Source organism: Narcine bancroftii, chromosome 3, assembly GCF_036971445.1.
Source record: "Narcine bancroftii isolate sNarBan1 chromosome 3, sNarBan1.hap1, whole genome shotgun sequence".
NCBI lineage: Eukaryota > Metazoa > Chordata > Chondrichthyes > Torpediniformes > Narcinidae > Narcine > Narcine bancroftii.
This window is the reverse complement of record NC_091471.1, coordinates 261,847,202-261,871,922: the sequence shown is the minus strand read 5'-3', so window position 1 is coordinate 261,871,922 and position 24,721 is coordinate 261,847,202. Positions and strand designations below refer to the sequence as shown.

The 24,721-nt window shown below is 47.6% G+C and overlaps 1 protein-coding gene across 12 annotated transcripts in view; it reads right to left on the bottom strand.

The window, feature by feature from the left end:
• LOC138758638 (3',5'-cyclic-AMP phosphodiesterase 4C-like) overlaps positions 1 to 24,721 on the bottom strand; it is a 230,259-nt gene that overhangs the window by 65,360 nt on the left and 140,178 nt on the right. Inside the window, exon 1 of one of the 12 annotated variants that reach the window (XM_069927897.1) lies at positions 3,698 to 4,144. The exons of the other annotated variants lie outside the window; for them this stretch is intronic. Within the exon in view, the coding sequence (XP_069783998.1) occupies positions 3,698 to 3,813 (116 nt within the window). The 5' untranslated portion in view covers positions 3,814 to 4,144. Of the gene's footprint in view, positions 1 to 3,697; positions 4,145 to 24,721 lie in introns of those variants that run through there. 12 annotated transcript variants of the gene reach the window in all.

The following is a 24,721-nucleotide window of genomic DNA, read 5'->3' as shown; positions in this document are numbered from 1 at the left end:
GTGTTTTTACTTTTTGCCATCACTTTGCTGTTGATTGAGAGTTGGCTGACCGGGCAGTATTAAGTTGGATTGTATTCATCCTGCTGTTCCTGCACAGGACTTGACGACACTTTGCTAGGTGGATGCTAGTTTAGTAGCAACACAGGGACAGCCAGTTCTGGTCCACGGGCCGCCAGTACTGCAGCCGCGTGCTTTCTGATCCCACAGACTTTGCCGAATCCAGTGCTCTCAATGGCTCTCCTCAGTGGAGTGAGTGGAATTGGTTGAAGACTGGCTTCTGTGACTGAGGAGATCTCAGGAGGAAACAAGATGGATTTTTTACTCTGCACTTCCAGCTGAAGATGGCTGCAAAATGCCTCTGCTGTGTCTTTTCCATTTAGGTGCTGGGCCCTGCCATTCATAAAGGATGTTTTTGGAGTCTCCTTCTCCCATTGGTCGTTTACTTTCTTGCCACCATTCTGGAGCAGATGTTGTAGGACTCCAGAGCGAGACTGATGAACCTTGCTAATTGCACATAGTTATTGAGGTTTAATATGCATGTAATATGTTGCAGCTTCACCTGGTTGGCACCTAATTTTTAGGTTCTCAGCCTTTCCAGAAATTAGTGATGATTGTCAGGATCTGTCAGCCATGAGGTTAAAAAACGTGCCTGTGCAGATTTCTACTGACAATGATGGTCCACAGCTCTATGAGTCTACGCAGGGGCAGGAAGGAGAGTTTCCGATGAGCCTGGCTTATGTGGAGAGGGTTCCCTGCCAATCAAAAATGGAGGAGGAGCACATGAAGGCCTCCACCGACGAACAGAGAACCAAATGATCACTGTCTCAACTTGCCAGTGAAAGTCAGAAGTCAATTGCTATGAGGGAGAACAGCCGCCCCTCTGGGATCTGTAACAAGAGACAAGAAGGAAGGCAACAGGGAGAAAAGTTACACAGAACCCTACTCTCTTCCACCAGATTGTGTTGGCAGATGTGGTGGGAATGTCCTGGTTATAATGCTGAATTAAACCCATCTCTCTCTCCCTGCTCCTCTTTGACTTCTTGTTTCATGACTATTTGCTGCCTGCCTTCACAGGGTGGGGATTGACGTCATTGAGAACATCTGTTTTTGCGCACACTGTCTCCAAGGAAACATAGTGACACAGCATTCACCACGCCGAAACACCTACAGTATTTCCTCATTAACCCTCCACAACTCTCAGAGTTTTAACCATTGCTTGACTGAGGGCTGATTTTGAGTTCAGTGAACCCTACCTTGTTCAAACCTGAATAATTCCCCGACCTTGTTCAAACCTGGATAATTCCCCTACCTTCAGTATGGCTTAATCTCTTTCTCTACACTGCCCCATCAGATTCCCCCATCAGAATAACACGGGTAATAATGGAAATAAAATACTAGCTCCCCAGTCATAGCTTTCAACCAATCAGCCCACCACGTAGATACTAGCCCACAGAGTAATCCTCTTCCCCACTCATTTTGTCTGCAAACCTCTCTTCCCAATTTCCCATCAACTCCACCCAGATTCCATCATTACGAAAGACAATTCACAAGACATTGATAATGTGGGAGGAGTCCAGAGCACAGAGGGGAAATCCACATAGTGATAGGGAGAACACCCAGACAGAGTAGTAGGTCAGGATGACATCTAGTTTGCTGGCACTGTGGGGCAGCGGCTCACTGTGCCACCCCCAAGTCATAGATGGTGGTGCTGTATATATACCAGAGGAAGAGGAGTGGGTGAGGGAGAACTTATGGAAGGCTGGTTATGTTTAAATTTGAGGAGAATGGAACAAGAGTACATTGTTATTCCACGGAATATGGAATTCTTGCCATTCTGACCCTCAGCTCCATGCTAGTATCTCTATCTCACCCTAAGGCCCCCCCTTCCCTCTTTCACCCCCCCTCTCTTTTTCACTTCTGAATGTGGAAAGAGGCTTCCCCTGGTCTGATTGATTGATTAATTAATGACCGTCTTATATTAATGGCTCCTAATTTGGGACACGAAAACATCTTGACTTCTGCTATCAAAGCCCTCAATCTCCTCACTTCAAGGAAGGAGCCACACCTGTTCAACCTTTTCCCAGAACTATCACCTCTCCATGCTTGTATCAGCCTTGTAAATTCATTTTGACCCTTCATTTTGTAACAACTGTTTTGTGCGGAATGTCTTGGTGTTTGATTTTTAACCCTATAGAAATGCATTCACCACCCACCTCCCCATCTTGTGTTCCTGTTTGCATTTAATTGACGGGTCACTCCCTTCAGTAATTGTGCACATTCCCCAGCCCCCTCTGTTGCTTTGCACCCTCTTTAAAGGAGGAAAAACCCAACACCCAACCCCAACCCACCAATTTTCCCCTGCAACCGCTGCAACCGTGTCTGCCTGTCCCGCATCGGACTTGTCAGCCACAAACGAGCCTGCAGCTGACGTGGACTTTTTACCCCCTCCATAAATCTTCGTCCGCGAAGCCAAGCCAAAGAAAGAAAAAAAATAAACAGAAGGTGCTTTTTTTATTCATGTCATCGAAAGGTAAGGCCATCCTCTTATCCCTATGGAAATGAATTTCCCCACTCTATTTATTCCATTGGCTGTCTGCATTAATTTCTGTCTCCCCATTTGGCAGTTTCCACAAGTTTTAAAATAGTAGATGGTTCCCAGGTCTGAACGATTTATGAAAGTGGAGAGCAGTGGGGCACCTGCACTGGAAACAGATCTCATTTATTCCAACCTGGTACTTTCTATCTTGCTCCCCACTTTGCCACCTGACTCTTAGCTCTAATTATTATACTTTAGAAACTCGACTAGATTGCCATTATCCACCCTTCCCATTAATTCTCAAATAATTCAATCGTGCTGCTCAAGCCACTTGGAGTTCATCCCAACTGCTCTTCTGAATCTGTGTGTTACATGGAACAGGGAATTAACTATTATTTTACTGTCAAACTTAATCCATTTAACCTTTTATTCTCTAGGCTCTGCGTCCAATTTTCAACGCGGCATCTACACCAGCTGTTAACCAGTCCTCCCCTATTATTTCTCATTTCAATAGTACTTTGCAAGATTAAAGGCACATCAAAACCCGGCAATACGTGGAAGAGGTGGAAGAATGAGAACTAAAGAAGGGACAACAGAGGGGTGGGAGGAATGGACAGATGGAGTGGGGAGAGAAGCGGAGGGAAAGGGAAGGGAGGGGAGTTGGAAGGTTCAAGCAGAATGATTTCATGAAAATAAAATCCAACCAGAATCCCAGTTTCTCTGAGCTACAGTGACTAAGAACTTTTAAAAATGACATAATTTTTGAGGTCAGCATGGGAAATTGGACAATTTAAAAGTCAGCTTGGGGACTTCCCATCCACCTGCCCTAACCCTTTTCCCCACTCCGCTCATATCTCCCCCTTGACTCTCCCTGTGCCATCCTGGTACATATTATTCTTCAACTTCCTCTTCTTTACAATTCTTGCTTCTCCCTCCTTGTCCCCTTCCTATCCCTCCCTCGTCCAACACCTCACACCCCCAAATGTTCCACCCCCTTGATTTGTCCCACCCTATTTCCCCAAAATTATCCTGCTCATTAGTTCCCCCCCTCAGTCACCTCTCCATTCCTTCCTGCCTTGCTCACCCTCTCCCACCACCCTCGACCCCTCCACAAGCTCAACTAAAGCACAGAGAAGTGGACGGAGATTATAGCAGCATTACCGCCTTCGCTTCTGCACGATATCAATGGGACGGTTGACAGAGAAGGGTGAGCCACTGCTACTTCCCAGCCTGGGCATCTTCTCCACAAGCACTGCATAGCTGATGGGCACACTCATGTTGGTGCTCACGTGCCGACAGGCCTCTGTGGCAAAGGGAGCAGCTTCTCTTCAAACAAGAAGCTCAGCCAGCATCAGGGGTCGACTGCTGCCACAAAGGATGTGTTGCTGCAACCCAGCAGGTCTTTCCACTTGTTTCCTCGCTGTCCCAACGCTCCAGCACTTTCTGGTGCCTCTCCCCTTGCAAGAGTGGGGGTGGTGGGGAAGCCAGCTCTATTCTCCTTTCTTCTGAATTCCTGCTATCCCTGCAGTGAGGAACCCCCAGCCTCCTGCTCCCTCCCTCGGTGGTGAGAGCAGCCTTGGGAATGGCGGCAAGCAGTGATTGAGATTTTCTCTGCAGTTGGAGCCTCTCACAGTTTGCCTCTTGCTCAGCCAGCACAGTGCGTCACAAGCAGGGGCTGCAATCTCAGAGCTTGGTTAACCCCTCCGGCTCATGTTACCCTCACACCCTGGCCTGTGGCGTAGCCTGCTCTTCGTCAACAGCCAAGTAGAGATTTGGACAAGGGATCACCCCTCAACCTTTTTTTACTCCCCCCCCTTTCCTTCCTTCAGCCACCCAGCTCATCTTAACCTACCTCTGTTGTCTCTATTAACTCCTAATGAGTCCCAGATGTCAGTGACTCCAGCGTTTCCCAAGTCTCTCTTATCTCCATTCTTCCCCCTGCTGGTTTTAAGACGCTACCTCTTCAGCATCACTTACTCAGACGCACACACACGTATACAGACACATGCTCATGTAGGCATAATCATGGCCCATCCCTTCACAAGCGAAGATGTACATGGTGCCTTGTAGCACTTCTGCCCTCACAGAACTTTTTGTAGTTGTTGGAACATTGTGATGTGGCGCTGCGAATCGCGGAACGCCATGCAGTGCGATTTTTTTTGCAAGGCTCTCCCAGTCAGTATGGTTGACATGGAATGACTGGAGACTGTGCTTGCAGAAACACGCAAAGGTGTATCTGAAAACACGTACACATGCCTATGAGCGGAACACCAATGGATGTGCGCACACCTCCACATTGACATACATGCAGGTACATACATGGCATTTCATTCTCAAACTGCATCTAAAATTTAGGATGTTTTTATATTAATCAAGCTCCACACTCACTCTCATTTCACATTAATACATTTGGAGTGTATAAGAATTAGCTCCAAGTCTTCATTCATTACACATTGTATCACACCAGTCATGGGGTGCATAGACGTGCAAAAGTTTAATGACATTATGGACTTTCACTCACAATGCATTAGCACATCTCCTCACAAAGGCCAGTGGCCACATTAACTCTATCCCTCCAAAGAAGCTGCTGAGCATGAAAGTCAAGTGAAAAATTTAAAACTGGGCTAGATTTAAGTTAAAAGGATATTAAGGTCTCTAAATGGGCAGATCGAATAATGATAGGTTAAAGGGGCAAGATGGCCTCCTCATTCCAATCTCCACTTACCTTGCTCCCTCGGACTTCGGTCAGCTCCTCCAGCCCTATCACCCCCTGAAATATCGGCCCTTGTCCCCACATTTACTCTCCTCACCTTGCATCTTCTGGTGCTGTGATGCTAAGCTCTGAAGTTCCCTCCCTAACCTCTCCATTTTGCTCTTCCTCTGGGACTCTCCCTGTTCAATCAAGTTTTTGGTTACTTATCTTAATACTCTCTTTTGTGATTCAGAATTGTTATCTGTTCTTGAATGCTAACATGGGACATTTTATTGCATTCAAAACACAAGGGACATCCTGCTTCTTTATTCCCTGAAGTGTAGAAGAATGAGGGGAGATTTGATATTTAAAATTATGAGGGGAATAGACAGAGTAAATGCCGATAGGTATACTAGGTGACATACAAACCAGAGGTCATGGGTTACGGGAGAAAGGGGAAAGGTTTAGGGGGAACATCCTCACGTAGAGAGTGGTGGGGGTGTGGAATAAGCTGCCAGCTGAATGCGGGCTTAATTTTAACATTTAAGAAGAATTTGGACAAGTACGTGGATGGGAGAGGTATGGAGGACAATGGGCTGGGTGCAGGTCAGTGGGGCTAGGGAGAAAAATGGTTCAGCACAGACTAGAAGGGCCAAATAGGCCTTTCTATGGTTCTGCTCTGCAATGTACACAGTAGGATTAGGGTCCAATCAAGATGGAGGTGGAGGGGGAGGGTTAAAGTAAATAGGATGCAACTATTTTTTCAACAAATGGAACGGTTGGATGGTGTGGATCTGGGGCCCACCTTCATCATGACCGACCCAAACATTCTCATCAATGCTTCTATCCTGAAGATTGGCTTCATACTGGAAATCTCTGCTGGGATTTCACACATCCAGCAGTGTGTCGCGGGTCAAGCCTTGCAAGAGGCTCGAGGGACGTGGGATGGGGTGAGGTGTTCAAATGCACACTGAGACATATGCAGTACTGCTCTCACCTCGCTGCCAAAGAAGGGGATGGTGGGGGAGGGGATCAGCATGGCCATCATCCCAGGGCAGCTCAAGGTCTGCTCGTCCCCTCACCCCATCTATGGGGGTGGCTGGGGCGTGATAGTCGCCATCTCAATCTCTGCGCACTATTTACACACTGCTGCTGGGAGCTTGTTCTCCGCCACCCTTTGTGGTTTGACTGCAGTGGGCCTTTCTCCCTTTGACGCATGCTTATTTTTCAAAAAAGTGGCTTCAGCGCTTTAAAATGATCCAGAAGTACCAGCCCCCTGAGTAGAATCCATTCTGTCACCCTGTGGTGATACAAGCACCGGACTGACTGTGACTGCCTACGCCTGTCTCCATTCCTACCTGCCTACTGCAGGGGGCGACCCACTGTACCTGCAGGGAGATAACCTGGGAGGCTGGCTCCACCTACTCCCTGCCAATCACCGGCCCCATATAAAGGCTTACACCGGCCCTTGTGTAGGCAGTAGAGCACATGGAGCCAGAAGGGAGACTGAACCTCGTGTGTAGGTTATAAGTTAATTAAAGCCTGTAGTACAGCCTTTGCAAATTGAGCTTGTTTGTTTGCACTACAGCGCATCACACACCCTCTGTGTGATTCCATGTCGAATGACTCATTTACTGTGGCCTGTAGTTCCGGGTTGTTAGTTCTACACTGGAGTTTATTTTGCCAATAAAATCACGTCCATTGAATGACCCTTGTCTGAATATGAGAATCCAGGAGCAAAAACCCCTGGAGCTCTGATCCCTGAATACGGATTACTGGTGTGCTGGTTATTCTTTCTGCCTGTACTACGAGAGAACCCTGGATTTCAGCAGCACGGTTGTTATAGCGGTTAATGCAACGCCTTTACAGCTGCAGAGATCGGGACCGGACTGGGGTTCGAGTTCCGCACTCTCTAAGGACTTTGCGCATTCTCCCCGTATCTGCATGGGTTTTCTCCAGGGTTTCTTCCCACCCTTCAAAAATGTACTGGGAGTTGCAGGTTAATGGGGCGTAAATTGGGCGACCCCGACACGTGGGCCTATTACCGGGCCGTATGTCTAAATTTAAATTTAAAAAAAACTAATTTAAATGTTAACAATCTCAAAGAACCTCAGAGTCAACTAAGTTTGCTGAAGTGAAGAGATTTTTGTAGCGAATGTAGTGGGCCACTTGTACACTGCAAAAATCCCCTTAACAGCAAGACAAGGACATCCCGATAATGAATCCACAGATAAATATTGAGGGAGAATTCCACTGTTGGTCCTCAAAATACCAAATGTAGGATCATTTCCACCCACCCGAGTCAGAGGATTGAGGCTGCAGACTCAATTGGTATGACATCAGAAACCCAAGCAAATTTCTACTGATGTGTGGTGGAAAGTGTGCTAACCGGCTACATCACGGTCTGGTATGGGGACACCAATACCCCTGAGTGTAAAGCCCTGCAAAAGGTAGTAGACACAAGCCCGGGATATCAAGGGTAAAACCCTCCCTACCATCAAGAACAACTACAGGGTGCGCTGCCGTCTGTGAGCAGCAGCAATCATCAAGGATCCATATCACCCAGCACACGCTCTGTTCTTACTGTTACCATCAGGAAGGAGGAACAGGTGCCACAAAACTCGCTCCACCAGGTTCAGGAACAGCTGCCACCCCTCCACCATCAGACTCCTCGACAACAAACTCAGTCAGGGACTCATTTAAGGACTCTTACTTTTGCACTTTATTGATTTTTTTTCTCTCTCTCCCTACTGCATAGTTTTTTTACATTTCTTTATTTGTTTAAGTGTTAGTTTCTTTTATACTGTCTATAAGTGGTGATTCTGCCTTGCTCGCAGGAAAAAGAATCTCAGGGTTGTATGCGATGTCATGTATGTACTCTGACAATAAATCTGAAATCAAAATTAAATGTGCCCAGACTTTGGGGCTGATACCAGGAAACTCTTCTTTATGAAGAAGACAGTGGGATCCTCTCAAGGGGATGATGGTGGGGGTGGTGGGGGAGTGAAATCACCTCAAAATACCATAATTGAGCTCCATGGATATTTGTTGTGGTTTGGGATTGGAAGTCACTGGAACAAGTGAGTGCGCGTAGTGAATACAAATCAGTGATGGTGGAATGAGCTTGATGGGTTGAAAGGCCTTCTTTCATACCCATGGTGGAAGTAAAACACGAAAATCTGCAGACGCCATGGTTGAAGTAAAAATACACAATGCTGGAGAAAGTCAGCAGGTCAAAAAGTGTCCTTTATATAGCAAAGGTTAAAAGTACATAGCCGACTTTTCAGGCCTGAGCCCTTCATCAAAGTATGGAAAATGTCAGCAGGCATCTGAATAAAAGAGTGATGGAGGGGGAGATGTGGTCACAAAGGCAGGAGGTGATGGGTGGAAAAGGGAGAGAGGGGACAGCAGCGATCAAGGGGAGGAGGGATGGCTGGGTGCATAGAGGGGGAAGGGAGGGAGAAGAACTGGAAAGAGGAAGGGGAGTGGGGGGGAGAGGAGAGCAGGTTAGCAGAAAAATCAATGTTAATGCCATCTGGCTGGAGAGCTCCAGGTGGAAAATCAGGTATTGTTCCTCCAATTAGCAGGTGGTCTTGGTGTGATAGTACATAAGGCCATGAACAAACATGTGAGTCTGGGAGTGTGACACAGAACTGAAACGGTGTGGACTGAGCGAAGGTGCTCAGCGAAGCGATCTTCCAATCTGCGCCTGGTTTCTCTGAGAAGGACACAAACGGAGGGCTGGAAACAGTAAATCAGTCCTGCAGATACACAAGTGAAGTGTTGCTTCACTTGAAAAGCCTATTTGGGGCCCTGGGCCATGGTGAGGGAGGAGATGTGGGCACGTCTGGCACCTCCTGTGGCCACAGGGGAAGGTGCCAGGGATGCGATGGGAGGGATGGAGTGGTCCCTATGGAAGGCAGAGAGGGGAAGATGTGTCTGGTAGTGGGATTCTGTTGTAAGTGCCGGAAATTCCAGAGGATAATGTGTTGGATGCAGATGCTGTTGGGGTGGTAGGTGAGAATAAGGGGGATTCTATGTTTATTGTGTCTGGGAGCAGAGGGGGCTCAGGGAGATGAGCGGGAAATGGAAGAGATGAAGGCAAGGGCTGAGTTAATGGTGGCGGAGGGGAAGCCATTTTTTTGTGGAAGAAGGCAGACATTTCGGAAGATCTGGACTGGAGGACCTAATCTTGAGAACAGATGCGACTGAGACAGAGAAATTGAGAGAAGGGATAAACTCCTTTCAGGGGACAGGGTGTGAAGTGTAGTAGAGGGAGTTATGGGAGTTAGTGGGTTTGTAATATATGTCAGCGGAAAGCTCGTCTTCAGAGATGGAAACAGATCCAGGAAGGGAAGAATGTGGTCAGAGATGGACCAGGTGAGTTTGAGATTAGGGTGGAAGTTGGCTGCAAAGTGGATGAAGTTGACAAGCTCATTGCGAGTGTATGAGGCACTCTCATGTAGTTGTCGATATACTGGAGGAAGAGTTGAGGGATCTTGCCTGTATAGGCTTGCAGCATGGCTTGCCCCCAAACAGGCAGGCATAGCTGGGTCCCATGCAGGCACCCATGGCTACTCCTTTGATTTGGAGGAAGTAAGACAAGTTAAAGGAGAAGTTGTTTAAACTGAGGACAAGTTCTGCCAGGCGGAGGAAGGAGGGTGGTGGTTGAGGGCGACTGGTCGGGTCTCTGGTCCAGAAAGAAGCAAAGTGCTTTAAGATCTTCTGTATGATGGATGGAGGCATAAAGGGAATGGACATCCATCATGTAAATGAGGCTTATTTCCATGTGTGAGAAGCAGCTATTTCCCCTTGATCAAAAGAAGCTACGTGTCTGCAGGCTGGTGAGAGAGAAAGAGAGAGGAGAGAGAGAGAGAGAGAGAGAGAGAGAGAGTTGTGTGTGTGTGTGTGTGTGTGTGTGTGTGTGTGTGTGTGTGTGTGTGTGTGTGTGTGTGTGTGTGTGTGTGTGTGTGTGTGAGAGAGAGAGAGAGAAAAACCAACAATTTCAACAGCCAACACACAGCGGCAGCAGAGAGCCACACAACACTTGCCAGCTCCATTGCTAAACAAGAGATAAAATTGTCAGTCTTCATTTAATATTGACTGTTGACAAGTTTGGGATGTGCCAAAGCCATTCAGAGCCATGACACCTTTTTGACCTACCATCACACTGCTACATCAGCTGACTACAGGCTGTCAGGTTGAATCAATTTACTTGGACTAACAGGCCATTCTCCCCATTTGTCTGAGCTGGTTCCACATTCTTTATCCACAACTATACCTTGGTGGCATTTCCATTCACCATTCAGATCAAACACAGAGTTCTTCTGTAAATTTACATGCAGGCTTAAATATCCAAATGATATCTAGGCCTAGCAAAGCAGCATATCACCTTTTCCTATGAAAATGCCATGACATACAACGCCTTTAATGTAATGCCCACCATCTGCGTCTCACCACTAGCAGATGTCAGCTAGGAAAGCGAGTCTCTGATCATCCAAATCTGGCCTCTTAATCATTCCAGAGTTCCAATGTTTGTCTCTCTGCTCTTTCACCCCTTCTCAAACTTATTCTCCAAATGTTAAATGGTCACAATGTCTTTGGTGTCAAATGATGGTTTCATATTCCTTCTGTGATGCTTCTTGCTTCTTTTGCTACATTGAAAGGGATCGCTTTTATGCTTGTTTATTTTTGTAGTTGGTTTAGAGGACAAACTTGGATTTGTATAGAGCCTATCACACTCAGGGCTTCCAAATGTGCTTATTATGCCAAAGAAGTTTGAACTTCATTGGAGAAGGAGATCCATCATGTTTTTGTGAGCATTTGATACAATGTCATGGGAATTTGTTTCCAGTTGGGGATGAGTCTGTGACCAGAGGAACATCTACAGGGAAAGAGATAAGGGGTAAACCAAACACTGTAGGGAGTTATCTGGAGGGAGTGCACTGTCTGCCTGAAAGGGAAGTGCAAGCAGATTTGATAGGAACGTTTAGAATTGAACAGTTATTGATATAGACCACAGAATGCTTAAAGCCCTGAAGGAGGCTGTTCAACCTATTAAAATGGAGACCAGAGCAGTCAATGCTGTGTAAGTACCTCAGATCCTCGCAGGGCGAAAACTGGGAGGCCTGGGACTGGAGCTGGAAGCCGCGAGGCACAAGGTGATGGGGAAGGCATGTGGAGAGGAAGGCAACGTGGCTGTGGAAGCAAGTCTGGGTGAGCACATGGTCCTAGAGGTTGAGAGCAGCAGGGATGACAGACGGGGAATGGGGAGAGAGAATCCCACAGAACTCTCTTCGGAGAGCTGGATGCCTACTCTGAAAAGTTTCTCACAAAAATCTGTGAAATCTCTGAGAGATGCCCGCTCTGTCGAAGTTTCATTTGGTGTCTTGCAGACTTTTGTGCTTTACTCTCATTCAGCCCATTGAGTCTGGATTGGCTTGAATGATCCAGCAGTTCCCACTCCTCTGCCCTCTTCCCATAGTCCTACAAATGACTTTCTCTCCCATAAATTTCCAGCTCCTGTTTGAGTGCGACAAGAGCTCCACTGCTAGCCCAGGCAATACATTACAGAGCCTAACGATTCACCAGTAACAATATGTTCCTGCTATCACTTGCAAGGATGTGGGGAAAGGGCCTGAGGGGCCAAATGGGCTTCTGTGCTGCAAGGAAACAGATGATGTATAGCAGAGGTACTGTGGGGCTTAGTAAACTGCACAACTGTGTTGGAGAAACACAACAGGTCATTCGGCAACCAAAGGAAGCAAATGGTAACCAATGTTTCGTGCAGATGCTTAATAAAAAAAGTGGACAGGGGAGGAGGAGAGGAGGGAGGAAGGGGAAGAGAGAGGAGCACAGGCTGACAGGTAAGAGATAATAGGTGGATACAGATGTGAGCATAGGATAAAATTGAGAAACGATAGGGTAGATGCTAGCTCTCTTCAAAGGTAGAAATGGGGGTGGAGAGCTATCTGAAAGGCCATGAAGAAACTTGTCGGTTTGGGAATGGACATCGGTTTTATCCCCAGTCAGGAAACCACAGATTCAGGCTCAGGCTTCAGAAAATAACTCAGAATCCAATGATGCACCTTTAAAAATGACAACTGGTTTATCAACTGGAGATCTCAACTGGTCAATCAAACTAATAAAAATGCCATTGTTTGAAGAGCAGCAGCATCAGCGTGTCATCACCAAGAAATAAATCACCTGTGTGACTACACTGGACAACAAATTTTTTTCAAAAGGTTCGCTTCCTCTAAGAAAATTGGGGATAATGATAGACAACTTCAAGCTGAACACAAAGATAATTTCAGATTTGCTGTATCACGTAGGAAGTTGGAGAGCCTTTAATTAAATTTTATCGCATAATGGTGCTGACACATTGTGTTAGTTCAACTGACCTAAAAATGTTTGGCCACTGATTTTCGGCTGTACTCAGCATCTGAGGCCTCTGGTGTCAGTGTCCAATAATAGTCGGCCGGCATTCATGGATTCCAGTTGCCCTGATACCACTTTTCCACAGTCACAATGTCCTGGTGAAACCTTTCACCACATTTGTCACTGACTGCACCAAGATCAGCAAGGAAGACGTCCAAGTGCAAATGCAGAAAATGAATTTTCAATGACACTTCATGGTTTGGCCTTCTTGAAATATGACAGGAAATCTCAAAAATAGGTTATATCTAAAAAACGATATGTATTAGGAAAATTTAAGATGACTTTCTGTCCACACATAGACTGTAGTGTTCCCATACTGCAACAAAGACTACCCTTCAGATCGTTCTTTTTCAGGAGTAACTTAGTGTGGGACTTCCCAGGGAATTAAAAAAATACTCTGTTTTGTCCTGACATCACTCAGGGATGTTTGGGTAGTGCAGGGAAAATTCCATGACCTGTGACAACCAGGATCCTAAGTTCCAGTAAGAGTCGAGATAATGTTTTATCAACGCACAACCTGCATTTATAAATACACATAGCGATCTATTATTTTAGAATCTTGTATCTCATGAGGACTGAGCTCAGAATGGTCTGGGTTCACACAAGTCTGAGAAAGGTCCAAAATTATTTTCTCAATGAATTCCAGAAGGGCAGAGGAAAAGCTTTGAAATGTCATGGAGGATTCTTCATGTTTTATTTAGCATCTAAAGATCAGCTGAGGTTGTTGACGCACTGTCCCAGGGCAAATCTGTAGGGAGTCAAAACTTCTTCAGAGCAGGGAAGTGGCAGGCTCCAACCTCAAATACAATTTTGCAGCAGCATTGGGTATGACAGGCTCTTGGTGGATCCCACAGCCTGACGGTGCTTGTCTGGGTCAGGAAGGGCAGGGGAAAGAGCTCCTCCACACCAGGGGGCCAATCCCACAGTCTGGACCTGGGATCGCGGACACCTCCTCACACCCGAGGCAAGAAAGGTCCAAATTGAGATAAAGCCAAATGTTGCTGGAAAAAGAAGTTCAGGCTGAGGTTATTGATATACTGTCCTAAGTTGGACAAACTTGGGTTGATTTCTGTGGAGTATAGGAGGCTGAGAGGTGACCTGATAGAAGTTTATAAGATCACCAAATGCATTGTTAGGAGGGACTGTGAGAATCTTTAAGGGTGTCGCACACTAGAGGATATGTGAGGGGGGTGGAAGTTGAACGGAGATGTGTGGGGCAGAGGGTGGTGGGTGCCTGGAATGGGCTGCCAGGGGTAGTGATGGAAGCAGATACAATGGTAGCATTTAAAAGGCTTGTAAATAGATGTATGAATAACAGGACACTGATAAGGGCAAGCGGAGGAGTTTTAATTCGATATGGACATCATGTTCAGCACAGACATGTAGGCCAAAGGGCTTGTTCCTGTGCAGTACTGTTCCAGGTTCTAAGCTCAAGCAACATCTGCACCCAGGGAAACTAAGTTAGAAGCTCAGGTCAAACATTCTGAAACTTTAACACTCTCTCCACAGACATTCTGAGGATTTCCAGCATTATGCTTTTCATTTCAGATTTTCAAGAGCTGCAGGGTAAAGCCAGAGGAACCTGTCCAATCCAAATGACTCAGCCTCTGGGGCGGCCAACAGTTGGGATGCACTAAATGGGAGAAAGACCAATCAGCAAGAAGGACAAATTAAATGGGAGCGTCTGAGCAAATCCCAACCTTCTTCTGGTCAAGGTAAAATATGGTCAATTCTTGGCCAAAAAGGGTTAAGTGACAATGACAGTTTGTCCAGAGACAAAAATCTGAGAGGCATAGATAAGGTGGACGGCCAATGCCTTTTTCCCAGCGCGGGAGTAGCCAATGCTAGAAGACATGGATACAAAGAGAAGGGAGGAAAGTTTAAGGGAGACATCAGTCAGGGGCAAGTTTTTTTTTTAAGCAGAGTTGTGGTTATCTGCCTTGCCAGGGATGAATGTGGAGGCTGAAATATTGGGGGCATATAAGAGACTCTTAGGCAAGCAGATAGATGAAAGAAAATTAGAGGGTTATGAGGTAGGAAGGATTTAGTGTTTTTTGGCTTGGTATATATATAGGTCGACACAACATCGAGGGCTGAAGGGCCTATACTCTGCTCTAATGTTCTATAAATGGGAAATTCGATCAAGGTCTTTAAGATTTAGACATACAGCACAGCAACAGGCAATTTCGGCCCATGAGGCCATGTCACCCAATTACGCCCCATTGACCTACAAACCCCCGGTACGTTTTTGAACGGTGGGAGGAAACCCTGGGAAAAACCCACACAGACATGGGGAGAACGTACAAACTCCTTACAGACAGCACTGAATTCGAACCCCTGTCCCCATCACTGGCGCTGTAAAAGCGTTGCACTAACCACTACGCCAACCAATGAATGGATTTAATTAGATGGAGAGATTGAAACGTCTTGCTCTAGTGGAGGAGCTCCAGAACCTCACAGTGAGCCTGCTGGCAGGAAGCTCTTCTTCACACAGAAGGCAGGGGAGTACTAAACTGTCCGCACCTCTTGAAGCTGGGGGACAGGACACCTGAAAATGTTGGGGCTCAGGAGTAGAGGTCACAGGAGCAAGTGGGTAAGTAGATCCATGGAGTTAAGTCATGGATCAATCATAGTGTAATTGTTGGTGGGATAGTTTGGAGGGGGGTGTATCAAGAACAACTTCCTTTAGTTAATCACAGCCAGCATGCCATTATCTTGCCATTCAAGGATGCTGGACTTTATTCTCCCACTTGCCTGCAGAGGGTATTCCAGCCTGTCCTCATGGGTCATCAGCAATGTCCAGGGATCAGACTCAGGTGCCAGGCTGTCTGGTAAGTGTGGACAAACGGTTGGTTGCTGTAGGCTGATGTTCACTTAGGAACATGAAACAAGTCTGATTTCAGACAGAAGGCAGGGACCCTGATAAACCCCACAAACCACTTCGGGGCACAGGCTATCTAGGTGGAGAGTTGCAAGGACAGTGTGGAAGGCAGTCACTGGTGGAATTCAAGGAGCGAGAAGAGGGTGCAATCACCAAAGGACAATGGGGGTGGGGGGGGGTGTAGTCACTGGTGGACAAGGAAGGAGAGGGGCAGTCACCGCTGGACTGGGAGGGAGAGGGGCTGTCACCGCTGGGCTGGGAGGGAGAGGGGCTGTCACCGCTGGGCTGGGAGGGAGAGGGGCTGTCACCGCTGGGCTGGGAGGGAGAGGGGCTGTCACCGCTGGGCTGGGAGGGAGAGGGCCTGTCACCGCTGGGCTGGGAGGGAGAGGGGCTGTCACCGCTGGACTGGGAGGGAGAGGGGCTGTCACCGCTGGACTGGGAGGGAGAGGGGCTGTCACCGCTGGTCTGGGAGGGAGAGGGGCTGTCACCGCTGGACTGGGAGGGAGAGGGGCTGTCACCGCTGGACTGGGAGGGAGAGGGGCTGTCACCGCTGGACTGGGAGGGAGAGGGGCTGTCACCGCTGGACTGGGAGGGAGAGGGGCTGTCACCGCTGGACTGGGAGGGAGAGGGGCTGTCACCGCTGGACTGGGAGGGAGAGGGGCTGTCACCGCTGGACTGGGAGGGAGAGGGGCTGTCACCGCTGGACTGGGAGGGAGAGGGGCTGTCACCGCTGGACTGGGAGGGAGAGGGGCTGTCACCGCTGGACTGGGAGGGAGAGGGGCTGTCACCGCTGGACTGGGAGGGAGAGGGGCTGTCACCGCTGGACTGGGAGGGAGAGGGGCTGTCACCGCTGGACTGGGAGGGAGAGGGGCTGTCACCGCTGGACTGGGAGGGAGAGGGGCTGTCACCGCTGGACTGGGAGGGAGAGGGGCTGGCACCGCTGGACTGGGAGGGAGAGGGGCTGTCACCGCTGGACTGGGAGGGAGAGGGGCTGTCACCGCTGGGCTGGGAGGGAGAGGGGCTGTCACCGCTGGGCTGGGAGGGAGAGGGGCTGTCACCGCTGGACTGGGAGGGAGAGGGGCTGTCACCGCTGGACTGGGAGGGAGAGGGGCTGTCACCGCTGGACTGGGAGGGAGAGGGGCTGTCACCGCTGGTCTGGGAGGGAGAGGGGCTGTCACCGCTGGACTGGGAGGGAGAGGGGCTGTCACCGCTGGACTGGGAGGGAGAGGGGCTGTCACCGCTGGTCTGGGAGGGAGAGGGGCTGTCACCGCTGGACTGAGAGGGAGAGGGGCTGTCACCGCTGGACTGGGAGGGAGTGGGGCTGTCACCGCTGGACTGGGAGGGAGAGGGGCTGTCACCGCTGGACTGGGAGGGAGAGGGGCTGTCACTGCTAGACTGGGACAAAGTCACCATTGGATTCATTGGGGCAGAAGGGGCTGTCATTGCTGAACTTCAAAAGGAGGGGTCGCACTAGTCACTACTGAATCAGAGGGGTGGGGAACATACAATGCTGGCCTCTGAGAGAGGCAATCACCACCAGACACAGCCAAACTGCACTGCAAGCTTCCACAAAATGAATGTGACTAAACAAATAGTCACATAAACGCTATTTATCAAGGAATGAGCATTGACTGGGTCTCTGAGAGAATTGCTCTACCCTTCCTGCAGCAACCGAGAGGGCAGACAACTGTGGTTTACCGTCTTACTCTGGCAGTGTGAAGGAATTGCGCAGGGATCTCAGCCTAGGTATCCTGCATCAAGCTATGGCTTTTGAAGCCATGACCTTCTGAGTCAGGGGTTGGGGCCTTCCACAAAACCACACCTAATGCCCACACGTACGGGCATCAAGAGAGACAAATGATGCCCTACAGACATCAGACATCAGCAGCCGTTCCACCATCACAATCTGCCCACATCATCGATTATCGCCAATGCAAGCACCAGGCTTGGACCAGCGACCCAGATCTCAGCCAGCAGCTGGCCTCTGGATCAATCCAAGATTCAATTTCCTGTCATTGTAATAAAACAGTGTCATATCACATGGAATTACTTTTGTCTGCTGTAAGGCAGACAGATTCGTCATTGGCAGAAATTGTCTGAAGCACCTCTCCAATCAGAGGAAAAAGAAGCAAAAGAGAGTCCAACCCCCCCCCCCCCCACCCCCGAATCACCACCATTGCTTCTGGAGCCACAGAGAGTCCAATCCAAACCATGGCCATCCAAATCCGAACCTCCGACGCGGTCAGGAACCCTTCAGCACCTTCGGCACCCCCTCGCATCCCGGTTTCGATACCTGGTACCCCTTCAGCCAGATTCGAGCCAGTCTCCAACAGCCCTCAGCCCGGCACGAGTCTCCTGACAGCTGCCCCCAGCCTCCGTGGTTCCTTGCCTCAAGTCGCCAGCAGTCCGCTGCTTGTGTGGGACTTTCAGCCACAGAGAGCCCCCCTCACTAGCCCACCACCGTAGCCGTCTCCTCTGCATCTCCTTCTCAGATGGGGGGAGGTGGTCTCCCCACTTTCTGATGCCTCGGGCCAGTTCTTCGCTCCCCTGGAGTCTGCCACCCCTCATGGGTGCTGGCGATCATAGGGGCCATCATCTTGGGTGTAGGACCCCCCCCCTCCCTGGTGGCGGGATTTTTAATGAAACTACTGTCGGCTACTTTAACAGGCCAATCAGTGCAGAGGCAATGTCCTATATTCACACTGAGGAAGCCCAACATTCCGCAATTCCACAGCCCCACTGACGTTGTATGAGGTGTCTCACAGCAGTGAATACAGTCATTAATGTTGCAAAGGTTGAAACCCGATTACTTATACTTGCAGCAGCCACTAGTTACAGCTGGTTAACTTGAGCATGATCCATTTATCACGTCTGTTTCTATTAGTTAGCCAATCTTCCATCCGTGATTATAAACTATGCACCATGCCTTGTTCGGAAAGCCTTACTGGCGTAGGTAATGCACAAGGAACATTTCAAAGGCAGAGAGTGAGGTGGAGTCAGTTACGAAGAAGGTCTGAAGAGCAAACTCCGGAGAGTTTAAGGAGTGGCTGGCAATGAGGAATGATGGACATTGGCAAGAGGTTGGAACAGGTCATCTTGGAGGGCTGACAGGCTGAAACGGGATTCAAGAATGGCGACCACAAGGAGGGGGTTTTGAAGTTTAAAGTGGAAGAGTTGTTTAACCAGGACCCAGTGAAGATCAATAGGGTCAGAAGGTGATGGGTGTGGGTTGGGGCTGAGGCTGAATAAACTCAGTTAATGAAGGGAGCCAGAGGAAGGGAATCCCATTGGAACAGAATGAGACTACATGAGAACTCAAAAGTGTTATCCCTGTGACGTCCCGGACAAGGGTTGTGGCCAATGTAATTTTAAATTTAGACAGACAGTACAGAAACAGGCCCTTCTGGCCCACGAGCCCATGCCACCCAATTAACCTGGTATGTTTTGATCGGTGGGAGTACACCAGAGCACCCGGTGGAAATCCATGCAGACACGGGGAGAACTCTTTATGGACAGTGCTGGATTCGAACCCCAGTTGCTGGCGCTGTAACAGCGTTGTGCTAACTGTACCGCCCTACTCTAACCTTGCCATCCTAAAGTAAGCTGTCCTTTGAGCACCTGTGCCAACAGACACAGTGGTGTCGACTGTTCTCTCCACAGGACAGAAGGTTAGCTGGCAAACTATCAAGACAAGCTTTGATCAATGAACAGAAACTCTTTCAGTGATGAGACTTGGGCTCAGAGGAACCAGAGTGCACAGTTTGAAGATGATTGATGAAAAGAACCAAGGTGTTTCCATGCAATGAGTGGTTTTAATTTGGGACCTGATCCCTAAAGGAAGCAGATATTATTTTTAATTTTTTTTTGCTCACAAAATGTGTATCACAATCTGGTAAGAAAAACATCAAAATGCTGGAGGAACTCAGCTGGTCTATTCAGTATTTACAGGAGACAAAGATATATTGCCGACATTTCAGCCCTGAGCCCTTCTTCAAGGAAAATTCAGAAAAATCAGAAGCAGGAATATATCAGAAAGTCTCAGATTTCAAACAATGGGGGAGGAATCCAGACCAACAAAAGATGTTCATTGGATGTGATCAGGGACTAGGTAGAATTTATCATGTCTGTGCGAAAGGAGACAGGGAATGGAGAGATGACGGGGAAGCAAGGGGGTGTAATGAAAGCCAGAGAAGTCAATATTAATGCTATCTGGTTGGAGGGTGCCCAGTCGAAAGAAGAGGTGTTGTTCCTCCAATTTACGGGTGGTCTCATTCTGGCAGTACATGAGACCATGGACAGACATGTCGGAAAGGGAATGTGGGATGGAGAATTGAAATGGGTGTCCACCGGGAGACCGAACTGAGGTTCTCAACAAAGTGATCTCCCAGTCTGCGTCTGGTCTCTCTGATGTAGACAAGACCACAGTGGGAGTATCGGATGCAGTAGATGATCCCTGCAGATTCATAAGTGAAATGTTGCTTCACTTGGAAGAACTGTTTGGGGCCCTGAATGGTGCTGAGGGAGGAGGTGTAGGCACGAGTCAAGCATCTCCTGCGGTCGCAGGGGTAGGTCCCAAGGGGATGAATGGTGGGGAGGGAGGAGTGGACAGGGAGTCGTGGAGGGAGTGGTCTCTGCAGAAGGTGGAGAGGGGAGGAGAGGGGAATATGTATCTAGTGGTGGGATCTTATAGTAGGTGGTGGAAATGGCGGAGAAGGATATGCTGGAAGTGGAAGCCGGTGAGGTGGTAGGTGAGGGCAAGAGGAATCCTGTCTTGTTGCACTTGGGAGTTGAGGGGGCCAGGGCAGATGTTTGGATATGGAGGATGTGGGTGAGTGCCGAGTTGATAGTGGTAGATGGTTGTTTGAAGAAGGAGAACATCTCTGATGATCTGGCAAGGAAGTCCTCATCCTGGGAGCAGATGCGATGGAGAAATTGAGAGAATGGAATGGAATCCTTAGAGGGGATAGGGTGGGAAGAGGTGTAGATGAGAAAGCTGTGCGAGTTGTCTCCTGAGTTGGAGACAGCGAGATCGAGGAAAGGGCGAGTGTTGCTAGAGATGGACCAAGTGCATTTGAGGTCGGGGCGGAAGTTGGCAGCAAAGTGGTTGAAGTCAATGAGCTCATGAGGCACAATCTGAGCTCAGATTCTAGTTACCCAATTGCTCTTGAACTGGGTGCTGCAGGACCTTTTCAGAGGCTGGTTCGTAGCCACCTCTTTATTGGTTCTGGCTATGGCTATGCAGTGGATAAATTACTGAACTACCGCCCAAACACATGACTTGAAGATCTTTACTTCAAAAATATTAAATACAACTGGAATAAAATGCCAATGAAAACATGAACATGAGAAATAGCAGGAAGAGTTGGCCATCCAGCCTCACAAGCCATTGTGCCACTCAATCAGATCCAATCTTGGCCTCAGATCCACTTTCCTGCCCATTCCCTGTAACCCTCCATGGGCCTTATCTGAATCTTAAATATATGGAATGACTGCCTCCACAGCTGGGGTAGAGCATTCTGAAGAATCCTGGTCATAATTTAAATTTAGACACACAGCACGGTAACAGGACCATCCGGCCCACGAGCCCGCGCCACCTGAATCACACCCAATTAGCCTACAAACCATCATACGTTTTGGAGGGTGGGAGGAAACTGGAGCACTCGGAGGAAACCCATGCAGACACGGGGTAAAGGGAACATACAAACTCTGCCGGATTCAAACCCGGGTCGCTGGCGCTGTAACAGCATGGCGCTAACCTCTTGAAAGAAGAAATTCCTCCTCATCTCCACTTTCATTTAGTATCCTTATTCTGAAATTATGCCCCCTAATTGTAGAGGCCCTGCTGAGGGGGGAGTATCCTCTCAATACCCAACTTTTCAGATCAACATCCTGTATCAGGCTCTGCCAAGTCTGTTGAATTCCTCCAACAGTTGCAGTGGTTCCCAACCTTTTTCTTTCCACCCACATACCACTTTAAGCAATCCCTTATTAATCACAGAGCACTTATGGCATAGGGAATACTTAAAGTGGTATGTGAGCAGAAAGTAAAAGGTTCGGAACCACTGAGTTAGAATCATCTGGAGCAAAAAAATCTACCTGCCGCCCCTTGATTCCACATTCTCTTCGCCTTTCTAATTACTTGCTGTTCTTGAATGTTAACACCTTTAATTTCATGTATAAGAAAATAACATGATATGCAGTATCTGATAGAAAGAGGTAGAATAGGGTCAGGACAGAGAAACATTATTGAAAGGTAAATTTGAAGGATCATTATCTGAATATAAACAGTATGCATCACTGGATAAATGAATTAAGGTATTTCTGATCATGCCCATTTACGATCTAGTAACATTATAAACTATAAACTGACCAGTTCTGAGAATTAACTATTCAGGATATTTAACTTTTATAAGCAAAATTGTTATGGAGGAGAGGTAGATCTGATAATAAATGATGGTTTGAAGGTAGTTGATTGAAAGGATCTTGGCTCAGAAAATCAAGGTGTGGCTGAAGCTAAACAAGAGAGGCAGAAAACATTGGTATGAATTGTACAAATGTCCCTAGAGTGCTAATGTAGGACAGAACATGTATGAAATCCCTTGAGATGGCAGCATTCTGTAATCACTCTCCATTTTTGCACGGTTGACATAGCAGTTAGAGCAATGCCTTTACTGCGCCAACCATTGGGACTGGGGCTCAAATCCCATGCTGTCCGTAAGGAGTTGGCATGCTCTCCCCGTGTCTCCACTGTTCAAAATGTACTGGGGGGGTTGTAGGTTAATTGGGTGTAAATTGCGCGACACGGACTCATGGGCCGAAATGGCCTGTTACCGTGCTTTGTCGAAATTAAAATTAAATTATTTAAAAAAATTAATTAACTGGTTTTCTATTCCTCACCAAAGTGGATATCCTCATATTTCCTTGCATTATATTCCATCTGCCAATATTGTTACCAGTAACTTAACCTATTCCTTTGCATACTCTTGGTTACTTTCCCATCTATCTAGGTATTGTCATCAAATTTGGACTCAATACACTCATCCCCTTCATAGAGTCATTAATGTTGCTGTAAAGGTTGAAACCCGATTACTTATACTTGCAGCAGCCACTTGTTACAGCTTGTTAACTTGAGCATGATCCATTTATTACAAGTCTGTTTTCTATTAGCCAATCTTCCACCCATGCACATAAAACGAGGCACAATGCATGAACTCTTATCTTTATGGCACCTTATTGAATGCCTTTTGGAAAATATACTATATCCACTCATTTTCATTTATCTATCCTGAATAATGCATCCTCAAAGCCAATAACACAATTTCCCTTTCACAAAACATGGTGATTCTACTGGATTGTGTTCTAATTTTCTAAAGATTATGCCCCTAGTTAGTATTATATCCCCTCATTTTCTCAATGATCAATGGAGGCTAAGTGGTCTACATTTTCCTACTGCCTGTCATCCTCTTTTTATGAAGGCTTTGTCATCTTCCCATTACCCGGGATCTACTCAGGGTCTAATGCAGTCGTCCTCAAACTTATGTTTTCCACTCGCGTACCATCTTAAGTACTAACCACAGACCTCCTTTGGCATGCGAGTGGGAAAAAAATCTTGAGAACCACTGGTCTAATGAGTTCACTAGCAGTTCATTGATTGCAGAATGAACGCCGTTAGGACCTTTGGATTTGTTACCCTATTAGAGCATTGAGCTGGGGTTGGAAGCCAGAGCAGGAGAAAATGCCATCACATTGAGAAGGGGAAATCTAGAAGACCCTGCAGGGTAGGAGACCACAGCAGCAGACTACTGAGGGGCTCAGTGGCTGAAGAACTCACACGAGGCTACTGGATAATGAGAACCAGATGTCCAGACCAGGTTTTGAAAGGATCTAGGGCATAAAAGCTTCCTAATTGAATTGTGGGTTCAGAACTGGGTAACTGGAACACCTGGAGCTTGGGATCACCACTGGACAGGAGGCCGTGCAGCTCCAGACGTTACAGGAGCGCAGGAGGTGGAGTTGGCGGGATCCACAGACCCTCAATGTCTGAAGGGTCTCTCTCTGCTCAGTGGGGGTGGGGGGGGGACTAATGGTGCATCTTTGAGTGCCTTTGCAGGCCAACAAAACAGATTTTATGTATTTACATATGTGGCAATAAAGGAACCTTTGATGAGTGGTTTGCCCAGAACTTTTTCTCCAATAATAATGACACTGGATTTTCAGTGACACGGTATTTATGCAGTGACTGTCCTCCCATTTCAACATCACAATGAATTGGTTCTGCCCTCTTGCTGCTAATTTGGTTCCCCCCAGTCAGCATGTTGATTAAACTTTCCATGATATTGCACTATCCTTGCCACATGCAAATAATTTAAAAAAAAATTAGGCTACACTCTACATTAGTCCTTCTACTTTGGGGCCCGTGCTCTGCTCCAGATTTTTCCTTTTTTTCTCAACTGCAATCAAGCCATCCTTTACATTCAGGGCTCTCCTCCTTAGCTTGTAAAATTTGGGCATTCTTAGCCTGTCTCTCTATGACTGTATCTCTATAATAGTTACTAGTTTGATGAAATGAATAGTCTTGGAAGAACCAGGTTGTCTGTGTTGCACCTTTTTGCAAGGTTTTTGACCTCTCTGAAAAGTGCTCACTCAGAGGTCATTGAGAGGTTTGTTTAACTAAAACAACAGATGGGGACAGAAGACTAACTCCTATCGTTTGCTGGAGAAGGTGGGGGGGTTTGGAAGTGAGAAAGAGAAGGACATGTGGTTGACAGTTTGAATCTCGGATAGAGAGAGAGACAGACAGAAGGGAATCTTTGACTGTGAGTGACACAGAAAGCTATAACAAGCCAGGAGAAGTTTGTTGGAACTGAAAAAGAAGCTCCAGAGGTGGCGGGTGGCTGGAAGTGCTATCTGTCTGATGTTCCCCTTGGAATAAGTGGTACAGAAAGGAACTCTGTGTTAGCCTGAAAGAAAGAGGTTATCATCTGGAGAACCCTGAAGGGCCAAGTTTTATCAGCAAGACATTTTGAGGTGACTAATGGTGGTAATCCTGGAACTACACGTGTCTCTCTGCAAACCGACAAGAACCTTCCTGAGCGGTAAACATCTCCCTTTCGAGCACCAAAGCCTGGTGAACTTTATACATGTTAAATTCTGTGCACAGTATAAGAATCACCTG